This window comes from Stenella coeruleoalba, assembly GCF_951394435.1.
Source record: "Stenella coeruleoalba genome assembly, chromosome: 10".
NCBI classification, from domain to species: domain Eukaryota; kingdom Metazoa; phylum Chordata; class Mammalia; order Artiodactyla; family Delphinidae; genus Stenella; species Stenella coeruleoalba.
The window spans coordinates 101,017,018-101,032,462 of record NC_137156.1 but is presented as its reverse complement, the minus strand read 5'-3'; the positions used below and the strand labels follow the sequence as shown (position 1 = coordinate 101,032,462).

Sequence of the window (15,445 nt, the reverse complement as noted above, 5' to 3'; positions counted from 1 at the left end):
CTTCTTTGATGATAAAACTCCCTTCCCAGGTGCCAAGGCCATGCTGACTTACTGATCACTGATCTTTGTGGGGTCTTTTGTTTTTAAACCTTGAAGAAATGTAATGTTCTTTGTTCTGACAAGATATAAAACTGTGCTGGAAACCATGCTTCTCCAGAGGAGCTTCTCAGACTAATCTGGGAAGCTGGCTTTTGGGCTTGTCCTTAGTTTGGCTCAAATAAAACTCTTCTTACTATAGATTCTTTATTGATTATTTTCATTGACACTTGTATCTGCTAATCCCAAACTCCTAATTTATCCCCTTCCCCTTTGGTAACCATAAGTCTGTTTTCTACGTCTGTGAGTCTGCTTCTGTTTTGTAAATAAGTTCATTTGTATCATTTTTTTTAAAGATTCCACACATAAGTGATATCATATGCTGTTTCTCTTTCTCTTTCTCACTTACTTCACTTAGTATGATAATCTCTAGGTCCATCCATGTTGCTGCAAATGGCATTATTTCATTCTTTTTTATGGCTGAGTTGTATTCCACTACACACACACACACACACACACACACACACACACACACACACTGCATCTTCTTTATCCATTCATCTGTTGATGGACATTTAGGTTGCTTCCATGTCTTGGCTATTGTAAATAGTGTTGCTGTGAACATTGGGGTGATGTTTCTTTTTGAATTAGAGTTTTCACCAGATACATGCCTAGGAGTGCGGTTGCTGGATCATATGGCAACTCTTTCTTTTAGTTTTTTAGCAAACCTCCATGCTGTTTTCCACAGTAGCTGCACCAATTTACATTCCTACCAACAGTGTAGGAGGGTTGTCTTTTCTCCACACCCTCTCCAGCATTTATTATTTGTAGACTTTAAAAAAATTTTTTATTTATTTTTATTTTTGGTTGTGTTGGGTCTTTGTTGCTGCACAGGGACTTTCTCTAGTTGCGGCAAGCGGGGGCTACTCTTCATTGCAGTGCACGGGCTTCTCATTGTGGTGGCTTCTCTTGTGGAGCACAGGCTCTAGGCACGTGGGCTCAGCAGTTGTGGCTTGCAGACTCTAGAGCGCAGGCTCAGTAGTTGTGGCGCACAGGCTTAGTTGCTCCAAGGCATGTGGGATCTTCCCGGATCAGGCCTCGAACCCATGTCCCCTGCATTGGCAGGTGGATTCTTAACCAGTGTGCCACCAGGGCTTCTATTTGTAGACTTTTTAATGATGACCATTCTGACTAGTGTGAGGTGATACCTCATTATAGTTTTGATTTGCATTTCTCTAATAATTAGCGATGTTGAGCATCTTTTCATGTGCCTATTGGCCAACTGTATGGTTTTCTTTGGAGAAATATCTATTTAGGTCTTCTGCCCATTTTTTGACTGGGTTGTTTGCCTTTTTCTGTTATTGAGTTGTATGAGCTGTTTGTATATTTTGGAAATTAAGCCCTTGTCAGTCACATCATTTGCAGGTATTTTCTCACAGTCCGCAGGTTGTCTTTTTGTTTTGTTTATGGTATACTTTGCTGTGCAAAAGCTTGTACGTTTTATTTTTGTTTTTATTTCTATTGTCTTGGGAGACTGACCTCAGAAAACATTGCTACGATTTATGTCAGAGAATGTTTTGCCTATGTTCTTTTCTAGGAGTTTTATGGTGTCATGTTTTATATATGTCTTTAAGCCATTTTGAGTTTATTTTTGTGTAGGGTGTGAGGGAGTGTTCTAACTTTGTTGAGTTACATGCGGCTGCCCAGTTTTCCCAACACCACTTGCTGAAGAGAGTCCTTTCTTCATTGTGTATTCTTGCCTCCTTTGTCGAAGATTAATTGACCACAGGTGTGTGGGTTTATTTCTGGTTGATCCATATGTCTGCATTTGTGCCAATATCATGAGATTTTGATTACTCTTGCTTTGTAGTATTGGCTGAAATCTGGGAGGATTATGCTTCCAGCTTTATTCTTTTTTCCTCAGGATTGCTTTGGCAGTTCTGGGTCTTTTTTTTTTTTTTTTTTTGTGGTACGCAGGCCTCTCACTGTTGTGGCCTCTCCCGTTGCGGAGCTCAGGCTCCGGATGCGCAGGCTCAGCAGCCATGGCTCATGGGCCCAGCTGCTCCGTGGCATGTGGGATCTCCTGGACCGGGGCACGAACCCGTCTCCCCTGCATCAGCAGGCGGACTCAACCACTGCGCCACCAGGGAAGCCCTCTGGGTCTTTTATGGTTCCATAAAATTTATAGGAGTATTCGTTCTAGTTCTGTGAAAAATGTCATGGGTAATTTGATAAGCATTGCATTAAATCTGTAGATTGCTTTGGGTAGTGTGGCCACTTTAACAATATTAATTCTTCCAATCCAAGAACATGGGATATCTTTCCATTTCTTTGCATTATCTTCAAATTCCTTTATCAGTGTTTTATAGTTCTCAGCATGTAAGTCTTTCACCTCCTTGGTCAGGTTTATTCCTAAATATTTTACTTTTTAATGCGATTTTTAAAGGGTTTTTTTTTTTACGTTCTAATATTTCATTGCTAGTGTAAAGAAATACAACTGATTTATGTATGTTAACCTTGTATCCCTGCTACCTTGCTGAATTCACTTATCACTTCTAGTAGTTTTTATGTGGAGTCTTGAGGGTCTTCTGTATCTTAGTACCATGTCATCTGCGTATAATGACAATTTTACCTCTTCCTTCCCGTTTGGATACCTTTTATTTCTTTTTCTTGTCTGATTGTTGTGGCTAGGACTTCCAAAACTTGTTGAATAGAAGTGGTAAGAGTGGTCATCCTTGCTTTATTCCAGATTTTAGCAGGAAGGCTTTCAGCTTTTCACCATTGAGTATTATGTAGGCTGTGGGTTAGTCATAAATAGCTTTTATTATGTTGAGATATGTTCCCTCTATTACTTGGCAAGAGTTTTTATTATGAATGGATGTTGAATTTTATCAAATGCCTTTTCTGCGTATATTGAGATGATCATGTGGTTTTGTCTTTTCTTTTGTTGATGTGTTGTATCACACTGATTCATTTATGTATGTTGAACCATTCTTGTGACCCTGGGATGAATCCAAGTTGGTTGTGGTGTATGATCTTTTTTATGTATTGTTGGGTTCAGTTTGCTAATATTTTCTTGAGAATTTTTGCATCTGTACTCATCAAAGATATTGGCCTGTAATTTTCTTTTTTGGTGGTGTCTTTGTCTGGTTTTGGCATCAGGGTGAGGTGGCTTTCTAGAACGACTTTGGGAGTGTACCCTCCTCTTCACTCTTTTGGAAGAGTTTGAGAATGATTGGTGTAAGTTCTTTTAATGTTTTGTAGAATTCCCCAGTGAAGCCATCTGGTCTTCGACTTTTGTTTGCAGGGAGTTTTTTAAATTACGGATTCTATTTCACGTCTAGTAATCAGTCTGTTCAAATTATTTCTTCTCGATTCAGTTTTGGTGGGCTGTATGTTTCTAGAAACCTGTCCATTTCTTCTAGGTTGTCCAATTTGTTGGCATATAGTTGTATTCTTTTATGTTTTTTTTGTATTTCTGTGGTATCAGTTTTTACTTGTCCTCTTTCGTTTATTTTGTTTATTGGGTCCTCTCTCTTTTCTTTATGGTGAGCCTGGCTAGAGGTTTGTAGATTTTGTTTACCCTTTCAAAAACCCAGCTCTTGGTTTGATTGTTCTTTTTCTGTTGTTTTTTTAATCTCTGTTTATTTCCTCTCTAGTCTTTATTATTTTCTTCCTTCTGCTGACTTAAGGTTTTGTTTGTTCTCCTTTTTCTAATTCTTTTAGATGGCAGGTTAGGATGCTTATTTGAGATTTTTCTTGTATTTTGAGGAAAGCCTGTATTGCTATGAACTTTCTTCTAAGGACAGTTTTTGCTGCCTCCCATAGATTTTGTATGGTTGTGTTATCATTGTCATTTATTTCAACATATGTTCTGATTTCATCGTTGACCTATTGATTTTTTAGCACCATGTTGTTTAGTCTCCATGTAATCGTTTTTTTTTTTTCTCATTTCTCTTTCTGTGGTTGATTTCTAGTTTCGTGCTGCCATTGTGGTCAGAAAAGATGCTTGAAATGATTTCTATCCTCTTAAATTTGTTGAGACTTGTTACGTGTCCTAGTGTATGGTCTATCCTAGAGAAAGTTCCATGTGCACTTGAAAAGAATATGTATTCTGGGTTTTTTTGATGTAGTGTCCTGAAAATATCAATTAAGTCTAACTGTTCTATTGTGTCATTTAGGATCTCTGTTGCTTTATTGATTTTTCTGTCTGGACGATCTGTCTACTGATGTCAGTGAGGTGTTAAAATTTCCTACTATTACTGTGTTCTCATCAGTTTCTCCATTTATATCTGTTAGTATTTGTTTTATCTATATAGGTGCTCCTATATTGGGTGCATATGTTAATGAGCATAATAGCCTCTTCTTGTATTGATCCTTTTATCATTATATAGTGTCCTTCTTTGTCTTTCTTTATGGATTTTGTTTTAAAGTCTGTTTTGTCTCATATGAGTATTGCTGCCCCTGCTTTCTTCTGATTTCCGTTTGCATGAAATATCTTTTTCCATCCCTTCACTTTCAATCTATGTGTGTTCTTCACTCTAAAGGGTTCCTTGTAGGAAGCATATTGTAGGCTCTTATTTTATTATCCAGTCTACCACTCTGTGTCATTTGATGGGGGCATATAATTTAAGGTAAATATTAATAGATATATATTTATTGCGATTGTAAATGTTTTCCAGTTGATTTTATATTTCTTCTTCGTTCCTTTTTTTTGTTTTTCCTTTTGTGGTTTGATGGTTTTCTTTTATATTATGCTTGTGTTTTCTTATTTTAGTTTTTGTGAATAATGTTTTTGATTTGTGGTTACCCTGTTTTTCAGGTATGCTAACCTATTACTGTTATCTACTTGCTTTAGACTGGTTGTCATATAGGCTCCAAATACATTCTAAAAAAAAAAAATCTACAATTTCTTACTCCCTTCCCCACATTTTATGATTTTTATGTCCTCTTTTTTTTTTTTTTTTTTTTTTTTGCGGTACGCGGAGCTCTCACTGTTGTGGCCTCTCCCGTTGTGGAGCATAGTCTCTGGACGCGCAGGCTCAGCGGCCATGGCTCATGGGCCCAGCTGCTCCACGGCATGTGGGATCTTCCCGGACCAGGGCACGAACTCGTGTCCCCTGCATCGGCAGGCAGACTCTCAACCACTGCGCCGCCAGGGAAGCCCCTATGTCCTCTTTTATATCTTCATGTTTATGCTTTTGCTGTTCATTGTAGTTATCACTTTCACCTCCCAAATTTTTTTTAAATTTTTTAATCTGCATACTGGCTTATTTAAGTGATATACTTTTCAATTATGTTTTTTTTAAGTAATTTATTTATCTATCTGTCTATTTATTTTTGACGGTGTTGGGTCTTCATTGCTGTAGATGGGCTTTCTCTAGTTGCAGCAAGTGGGGAGTACTCTTTGTTGCGGTGTGTGGGCTTATTGCAGTGGCTTCTCTTGTTAAGGAGCATGGTCTCTAGGCACGTGGGCTTTGGTAGTTGTGGCATGCAGACTCTAGAGCACAGGCTCAGTAGTTGTGGCACACGGGCTTAGTTGCTCTGCGACGTATGGTATCTTCCCAGACCAGGCTCGAACCCCTGTTCCCTGCATTGGCAAGCGGATTCTTAACCACTGCGCCACCAGGGAAGGCCCCAATTGTGGGTTGTTTTTTTTTCTTTCCTATAGATTCTTGCTGCTGCTGCTGCTGCTGCTGCTTTTTTTTTTTTTGCTTCTATCTTATTTAGAGAAGACTTTTTTATATTTCTTTCAGGTTAAAAGTTTAGTATTGCTGTATTCTTTTAGTTTTTGCTTGTCTGAGAAATTCTTTGACTCTCCTTCTATTCTAATGATAATCTTGTTGTGTAGAGTATCCTACGATGCAGGTTTTTCCCTTTTAGGACTTAGAATTTATCTTGCCACTCCCTTCTGACCCGCAGCATTTCTGTAGAGAAATCACCAGATAGCCTTATGGGGGTTCCCTTATAAAATTAACTCTTTGTTTTTCTCTTGCTGCGTTTAGAGTCCTCTCTTTATCTTTAACTTTTGCCGTTTTAATTATAATCTCCCTCACTTTTGAAGGATAGTTTTGCCGGGTATGGTATTTTGGGTTGACAGGTTTCTTTTCTTTGAGCACTTTGACTGTATTGGCCAACTGCCTTCTGGCCTCCAAAGTTTCTCCTGAGAAATCTGCAAATAGTCTAATTGCAGGGCCTTTGTATGTGATAGTTTGCTTCTCTCTTACTGTTTTCAAGATGTTCTCTTCTTGTCTTTTGAAAGTTTGATTATAATGTCTTGATTTCGGTCTCTTTGAGTTCCTATTACTTGGAGTTTGGTGGGCTTGGATGTTTATGTTCATGTCTTTGATCAAATTTGGGAAGTTTTCAGACATTATTTCTTCATATATTCTTTGCTCACCCCCTTTTTGTCCTCCAGACTCCCACAATGCTATGTTGGTCTACTTTTTGGTATCCTGTAGGCCTCATAGGCATTGGTCAGTTTTCTTCAATCTTTTTTCTTTCTGTTCCTCAGACTCACTACTTTCTATCAAGGTAACTGATTCTTCTGCTTGTTCAAATCTTCCTTTGAATCCTTTTAGTGAATTTTTCATTTCAGTTATTGTAGTTTTCAGCTCCAAAAAATTTTTTTTGGTTTCTTTCTAGGTTTTATATCTGTTTATTGGTATTTCCATTTTGTTCTTACATCGTTTGTTGAGTTTTCCACGTCTTCCTTTAGTTCAGTCTTTGTCTAATACATTTGACATGAGATCTTTTTCAGGGATAACTTACATTGATTTTTTTTTCCTTTGAATGGATCATAATTTCTTGTTTCTTTGTATGCCACGTGGTTTTGTTGTTGTTGTTGAAACAACATTTGAATCTGGACATTTAAATCTAATAATGTGGTAGCTGTGGAAATCAGATTCTCTCCCTTTCCAAATATTTACTGTTTTTTGTTACTTTATTGTTTTTGTTGTAAGCTGTTTTCCAAGGAGCATCCTGACATGTAAACTTAACGTCTTTTCTAGGGTCTTTTCTGAACCTGTGCCTTTCTCTGAGCATGTGTATTTACTTTCTAATTGTCCCTATATATGCAGTTAGTTTTGAATGTCCTTGTCTTTAATGTCTGGTTCCCAATAGAGGATAAAGAGAAAAATGGGGAGGTGGGGGAAGCAGTCCAGTCTTTTAAGTCCCCTGGAAATCACTTCAGCAGAAATGGAGGGGCTTGCAACAGTAGGAAGAAGTACAAAGACAATGGATACCCCTTCTTTGTCTGCACCTGTGGGATCAGAGGAAGCAATCATTGATTGGAGCACAGATCCCCAGTATTTGGAGGACAAGGGCCCTTTTTGCCCACCCTGGCTCCCACAAGCTGTGTGCAAGCTGCTTCTGGAACATGTGCACAGGTGCCTGTTATAGGGTAGATGTGGGGAATGGGTAGCTGCTGCTACTGTGCTAGGAGCTGGAGTTGACCAAAATTAACTGCAATTTATGGTCCAAGGCTTCCCCTGGAAATTGCAAGCCTCCAGTAGACTCCTGAGTTCCAAAATAGTTACATCAGACAGATTCCACTAGTGCAATTGTGGTCTAGGTAGGGAAAGAGATTCCTGGTGCTTCCTACTCCACCATCTTCCCAGAATTCTCTCTCTTGAGTTAATTGTTTTCCGTATAGTAGGAGGGAGGGGTCCAGTTTCATTCTTCTATGTTGTGTCCAGTTGTTCCATTACCATTTGTTGAAAATACTGTTCTTTCCCCATTGAATTGGCACGCCACTTTTGTCAAAAATCATCTGACCACATATGGGAGGGTTTATTTCTGGGCTCTTTGTTCTTTTTTGTTGGTCATTGTGTCTGTTTTTATGCCATTGCCAACAGTTTTGATTACTGTAGCTTTATAATAAGTTTTGAAGCCAAGAAGTGTGAGTCCTCCAACTTTGTTCTTTTTCAAGATTGTTTGGCTATTCTGGGTCCCTTGCATTTCCATGAGTTTTAGGATGAGCTTGTCAATTTATGCAATGTAGACAGCTAGAATTTTGATAGCAACTATATTAAATCTGTTGATCAATTTGTGTAATATTGTCATCTTAACAATATTAAATCTTCTGATGAATGAACACAGATGTCATCTAGGTCTTCTTTAATTTCTTTCAACAGTGTTTTGTAGTTTTCAGTATACAAATACTACACTTTTGTTAAATTTATTCCTAACTATTTTCTTGTGTTTGATGCTATGGTCAGTGGGATTGTTCCTTTAATTTTATTTTCTGATTGCTCTTTGCTAACTTATAGAAAGATAACTTATTTTTATATGTTGATCTTGTATTCTGCAACCTTGAAACTCATTTACTAGCGCTAATAGTTTTTCTGTGGATTCTTTCAGATTTTCTGTGTGCAAGATCGTATCATCTGCAAAAAGAGATAGTTTTTCTTCTTTCCAAATCTGGCTGCTTTTGTTTCTTTTTCTTTCCTAATTGCCCTGTCTAGAACTTCCAGTACAGTGTCAAGTAGACATGGTGAAAGCAGACATCTTTGTCTTGTTCCTGATCTTAGGAGAAAGCTTTCAGTCTTCCATCACTAAGTATTATGTTAGCTGTATTTTATAGATACTCGTTATCAGATTGATGGAATATCAGTACTTCTATTCTTTTTTTAAATATGTACTTTATTTTATTTTTGGTTGCATTGGGTCTTTGCTGCTGCAAGCAGGCTTTCTCTAGTTGCAGTGAGCAGGGGCTACTCTTCGTTGCCGTGCACAGGCTTCTCATTTCAGTGGCTCCTCTTGTTGCAGAGCACGGGCTCTAGGCACGCGGGCTTCAGTAGTTGTGGTGCGCAGGCTCAGTAGTTGTGGTGCACAGGCTTAGTTGCTCCTCAGCATGTGGGATCTTCCCAGACCAGGGCTCGAACCCCTGTCCCCTGCATTGGCAGGCAGATTCTTAACCACTGCGCCACCGGGGAAGTCTAGTACTTCTGTTCTTATTTTCGTGAGTGTTTTTATCATGAAAGAGTGTTGAATTTTGTCAAATGCTTCCTCTGTACGTTGAGATGATCATTTGGCTTTTGTCCTCTGTTCTTGGGTGTGTTATATTGTTTGATTCATATGCTGAACCAACCTTGCATTCCTGGGATAAATCCCACTTAGTCATAGTGTATGATTCTTTATATGCTTCTGGATTCATTTTGCTAGGGTTTTGTTGCAGATTGTTGCATCTATATTCATAAGGAATATTGATCTGTAGTTTTCTTGTGATGTCTGTCTGGTTTTGGTATCAGGTAATCCTGGCCTCATAGAATGAATTGGGAAGTGTTGCTTCCTCCTCCTCCTCCTCTTCTTCTTTTTCCTTTTTTTGTTTTTTGTTTTTTTGAAGTTTGAAAAGCATTGGTTCATGATATACTTTTATTCAAGGAAAAATAATATCTGCTCACTTCAGGTGCCCAAGTGACCATTCAGAACCTTGAACCTTGACTTTAGTGGGTATTGACCTTGTGTTATTGATGAGCTTTTTCCGATTTCATCCCAGTGAGGATGGGAGGTTGCCAGACTCTTTCACAAGTATTAATCCCAGTAGTTTCCAGTGTAATTCTGGTTGTTTGCCATCCTCAACAGTATTGTGAGAGCCTGTCTTCTGGAACCTGTCATCTTAAAGGAGTGCTTTATAGCTGGCCTTAGAGACAGTGAAAAAAATTCAAAGATGATCTCTAAGAAGTTATTTTGGTAGCTTTTTATTTTATTGATGCTGTGCAGAGCAGACCTGAAAATACCTTTCATTTTTTTCTTCCATTTTCAACATTAGAAACAGCTATTGTAGCTGTTTCTTAGGATCATTCTGTGGAAATATCTCATTGATTCCTTTGTCATCGAAAACTATACAATTTTATCACTCAAAAAGCTACAGTGAAAGCAAGAGGCATGGTCCTCAAACCACCACTGGGCATCTTTCTAAGCCCCCTTGTGATGCAGCCCTCTTCTCACCTACAGGTACCACGTACACAGACTTCTCGGCCGGAATCTCCAGGGATGACCAGCCCCTCCCCGCGCATCCAGATAATCTCCACTGATTCTGCGGTAGCCTCACCTCAGCGCATTCAGGTACCTGCACCAGTCCCACTTGGTTCCAGCCACCTGCCTGAGGGCAGACCTGCCTTCCCTGAATCGTTTCTGAAAACAAACCTGCCTAAGGGTTTCACTAAGGAGCTGTGCTTCTTAGGCATCAAGTATAGTACAATCTCACTTATTTTTTAAAAGATAAAAGAAGAAAGATTTTACATTTACCAAGCTGACTTACTTTCAATCTAAAAGTCTGAACTGTCACTTCAAACTATTGGAATGAAGTACCATTTATTACTTATGTGCTTCAAAATTGAGAGGTAGTATGTCTTAGTCGTTAAGAGTGTGGACCTCCACTTGAAGTCAAATCCAGTGCCCCATTTTATAGCTTTTCTAATGTCTCACTGTTTCCATTTAGAAAATGTACATAATAGTAGTACTTATCTCATAAGGTTATTAGAAAGAATCAGTGACTATTGCTTGTAAAATGCTTGAAACGGTGCTTGGCACATAATAACATTCGGTATGTACTAATTATCTATAATAACTATTATTGCTAGTATTGTTGTTAACTAATTGATGATATTCACTTATGGGAGGTTTAGTCTTCCCAGGGCCCTGAACCTGCCTCTTTCCCACTGAACAAAAAGAAGGTACATGTATCATGATCAACAAGCAAGAAGAAGGGAAAATTATTGATGAAACACATACATTAAAGATTCATATACACTACCAAATGTAAAATAGATAGCTAGTGGGAAGCAGCCGCCTAGCACAGGGAGATCAGCTCGGTGCTTTGTGACCACCTAGAGGGGTGGGATAGGGAGGGTAGGAGGGAGGGAGACGCAAGAGGGAAGAGATTTGGGAACATATGTATATGTATAACTGATTCACTTTGTTATAAAGCAGAAACTAACACACCATTATACTCCAATAAAGATGTAAAAAAAAAAGAAGAGATTCATAGTTATCTCAAAAGGCCAAACCAAAACACATGCACGGAAATGAACGGCAGAGAAAACTCTAGTTATGTAACGTAAGTTTGAGAGAATAGCAGGTGGACAGGTATTTGAGTGAATAAGTAAAGGATTGCTTTCATTTACAGTTTCTTTATTTTAAAACTCAGTATTAAGTGAGTAGTATGCTGTAATAAGTAGATGACTTCCATAGTGTTCACCCATTCTTAAAAGTGATTTTATGGATTATTATAAACTAAGCATAGAAGAGTTCTAATAAGTAAAGTGAAATGAGTTGATAAAAATTATATTTCCATCATGTCCGTATTACATAATATTTTATCATAAATAACGAAGTTCATACACTTCTTTTCTTCACACCAAGTAGGAAACACATATCTGAGTGTCTAGAAATTCAGAAGTAATTGGTCCAACGTTAATGAGATTTTACTATTCCTCAGAATTAGAAACTTTATATAACTAAGTTATTTTTTTCTCTTTTGCTTTGTTCTTATTTGCTGATTGTGACTTGAAAATGAGTCCTTTATAGTTTTATGTAGCAGGTGTTAGGATCCTGCCTACATAACTCTCCCAACTCTAACTAACTAGGAACTAACTTTGTACGTTTAACCATGGATGTTATATTATGGTTTCACAACCATCTGAGGGCAGATGAGAACATAGAAAGTTCTTCCAGAAAACTCCATCGGTAGCTAGTTTGTGTTTCAAGAGAGGGTATACAGCCCCCTGTATTGGTATAAGAAGGATCTTTCTGTTTTCCCGAGGGGTATTCAGGCATCCCATTCCGTACAGTGGGGCTGTTCCCATGCCCTGGTGCTTGGCCCATGGTTCCACCACTGTCCTGGCTAGAATGCAGTAAGATTCTTGAGCAGCAGTCTTGTAGAATAGATCTTTGGCGTTGAGCTTTCAGTTTCTTTAGGGAAGATAACCCATTAGCAAGAGTTTTATGTAAAGTAAGTATAGTTGAAAATCTTTTCATTGTGTACTGTCAATAAAATTAGACATACCTTGGGACTCCCCTGGCAGTCCAGTGGTTAAGACTCCATGCTTCCACTGCAGGGGACACGAGTTTGATCCTTGGTTGGGGAACTAAGATCCCGCATGCTGTGCTGTGGGGCAAAAAATAAAAATAAAAAAAAAGAGACCTACCTCGGTGCAACAGAACTGACTGTTTTTCAAGGTTTGGTTTTTTTGAAGGAAAGTTATAGGTCATAGGTTGGTTTCTGGGTTCTTGATGTTGGTGCTGTGGCTTTGATGAAGTTTTCATTTCTAGTCCTGACTTCAGTAATGGATCTCTGATCCCCTGAGGTGTGGGGAAAGAATACATTTTCTGATATTTTAATGAATAACAGTGCTCTGAACTCAAATAGTGGCTTGTGTGATAAGGTTGGGAGGGAAAGATTATTCAGTAAGGATGGCAAGCTATGCAATATTTAGGAGCTTTGGCTCTGAATGGAACAGATTTTAGGGTCAAATCTTGCTTCCACTCAGCACTGTGACCCTGGGAAACGTTTCTGTAACATCTATAATTGTAAAGTGACAGCAGTAATAGTACCTGTTTTATAGGATTGTAAAAGGATTAAGAGATACTGCCTATAAAGCTGTAGGAAGTAGATGTCAATAAATGTTAGCATCTGTGTTATATAATTTTTTAATGTTTTATTTTCATATAAGTTCAAACTTAAGGAAAATAATACACATAAATCCTGTGTCCCCTTTACACAGATTCACCAGTTGTTTGCTGTAACATTCTGGATGTATGTATAATGTGTTTTTTCTGAATCATTTGAGAATAAAATGGAGACATCATGCCTCTTTGCCCTGGATACTTCAGCATGTATTTTCTCTTACATAATTACAATACAGTTATCAAAATCAGTAAATTTAATATTGAAACATGCCATTATCTAGTCCATAGTCCATATTCTAAAATTTCATCAGTTTTCCCAGTTAAATCCTTTATAACTATTTTTCCCATTGCAGGATTTATTTTTGTTTTTAATAATGATAGCAAAGCCGGGCGTGGTGGCGCGCGCCTGTAGTCCCAGCTACTCGGGAGGCTGAGGCAGGAGGATCGCTTGAGCCTAGGAGTTCTGGGCTGTAGTGCGCTATGCTGATCGGGTGTCCGCACTAAGTCCGGCATCAATATGGTGACCTCCCGGGAGCGGGGGACCACCAGGTTGCCTAAGGAGGGGTGAACCGGCCCAGGTCGGAAACGGAGCAGGTCAAAACTCCCGTGCTGATCAGTAGTGGGATCGCGCCTGTGAATAGCCACTGCACTCCAGCCTGGGCAACATAGCGAGACCCCGTCTCTTAAAATAAAATTAAATAAATAAATAAATAAATAATGAAAGCAAAAATTAAGGTGTCAGTCAACACAAGCCCAACATATCTAGTTGTGCAGACCAACAGAGGGCTGATCTGATGATGGACTTGTGTTCATCAGTATAATGTCATCCTAATGGCTGCAAAAGGGCTTTGGGGCCAAGTGCGAAGGGTGGTGGTCCTCAGAGCAGGAGAGGTAGCCTTGTGACTGGGGTTGAGAGCTGTTGTTTTTTGGGGTACAGAGGTCTAGGGCAGAAACTATGGGAGGAAGGAGATGGAGATAAGAAAAGCTGTAGGAGAACACCTGCTTGTCTGAAAATGAAGCTTAGTCGGAGCCATGCCATCACAAAATCTAGCTTCTCAGTAAATTTCATGGGTTTTCATCATATGTAGTCTTTTTAGGCCAGTGGTTTTCAAACTGTGTTCTTTACTGTTTCCCAGATTACACAAACATTATGTTCAAATTTCATTTTTTAGTCCAGCTTTCAAAGCAATTAAAGTAGATTAAAAGAAAAATACACTTGAACATGTCACATACCAAATTTGACATGCTGGAGGTCACTGGTGCACTCACTTGTAATCTGTGTTCATTCCCTTTGGGGCAGATCTTGGCTTAAACCTTCTTTTGCCATCTCCGTGGATTTTAAGGTTTTCCAGAGCTATTCCTCCACACTCCCCATTTCACATTTATGTTTTCAGGAGAGCATAATTATACTTATTGTTTGAAGGAAATGTTTAAATTTGAGCTTATAAAATACATTTATATAATACAGTGCTTTTTTATCTACTTTATTTTTTGAGGTTTCACATGTTGCTAGAAAAGACTTCTGCTGTTTATATGTTTTTTAATAGTTTGAAATCCTTACTACATTCCCCAGGGGACTGCATCTTGGGCTCTTGTAGCATCCTCCTTCCCTAGGTCTCTCTTCCACCAGCTCTTTATTTCTGCACACCCTTCTTGAGCAGCCAGTACCTGTTCTCTGTCCTTTCTCCATCCGCAACCATCTGATATTTCCTTTCTTGCTCTGATATTCTAGTGGCCCCTCTCAGGTACTTGTAGGAGTTGTCTGTTTGTACGGGCTGACTGGGTAGTAGTTGCACACTGTAACAAAGTCACACCATACAGAGTAAAAGACGAGTCTCCCTCCCTCCCTCTTCATGGAGTCACTCACGTCTCTCCCAAGAAAAGCCACTGTTACCATATTGCATATTCATTCTTTCAGAGATGGGCTGTGCATCTACACCTGCAAGCATACATGTAAACAATACAGCATATTTTTACACTCCTGTCGACATTCTGCCCACACTGCTCTGGACTTCACTCTCTTTTGGAGGTATTTCCCTGTGGTACAAATAAGCTGCCTCTTTCTCTTGAGTGGCAGTTTGATATCCCATTTTTTGGATGCTGCAATAAATAACATTTTACCTGCTTAATTTAAGACATGTGAGAGTATTTCTGTAGGATCCGTTCCTCAAAGTAGGATTGCTGGAAGGGTGTGTCATGTGTAGTTTGTTTATTTTGTTTTTTTTTTTTTTTAAGAAGGAATGTTATCTTTTATTTATTTAGTTAGATTTGGCTGCATTGGGTCTTCTCGTTGCTGCACGGGCTCCCCTCTAGCCTCAGCGAGCAGGGGCCACTCCTCACCGCGGTGTGCGGGCCTCTCATCGCGGTGGCCTGTTGTTGTGGAGCACGGGCTCTAGGCGCGCCGGCTCAGTAGTTGTGGCTCACGGGCTCTAGAGCGCAGGCTCAGTAGTTGTGACGCATGGGCTCAGCTGCTCCACGGCATGTGGGATCTTCCCAGAAGAGGGATCAAACCCGTGTCCCCTGCATTGGCATGTGGACTCAGAACCACTGCGCCACCAGGGAAGTCCCTTATGTGTAGTTTTGACAGTAGTTGCCAGACTGCCTTACAAAGAGGTTCCACCAACTTATACTCCCACCAGCCTGGTATGAGAGTGCCCATTTCCTTACACACTCAGCTATATATTTTGATATATATATGTGTGTTTGATACATATATTTGTGGCCCAGAATGTGGTCTGTCTTAGTGAATGTTCCATGCAGGCTTGAGAAGAATGTA

At 39.2% G+C, this 15,445-nt stretch overlaps 1 protein-coding gene across 5 annotated transcripts in view; it reads left to right on the top strand.

The window, feature by feature from the left end:
• NR2C2 (nuclear receptor subfamily 2 group C member 2) overlaps nt 1–15,445 on the top strand; it is a 77,265-nt gene that overhangs the window by 40,404 nt on the left and 21,416 nt on the right. For all 5 annotated transcript variants that reach the window (XM_079935062.1, XM_079935061.1, XM_079935059.1 and 2 more), the window contains one exon: nt 9,994–10,104. In XM_079935062.1, the coding sequence (XP_079791188.1) occupies nt 10,033–10,104 (72 nt within the window). In that variant the 5' untranslated portion in view covers nt 9,994–10,032. The remainder of the gene's footprint in view (nt 1–9,993; nt 10,105–15,445) is intronic.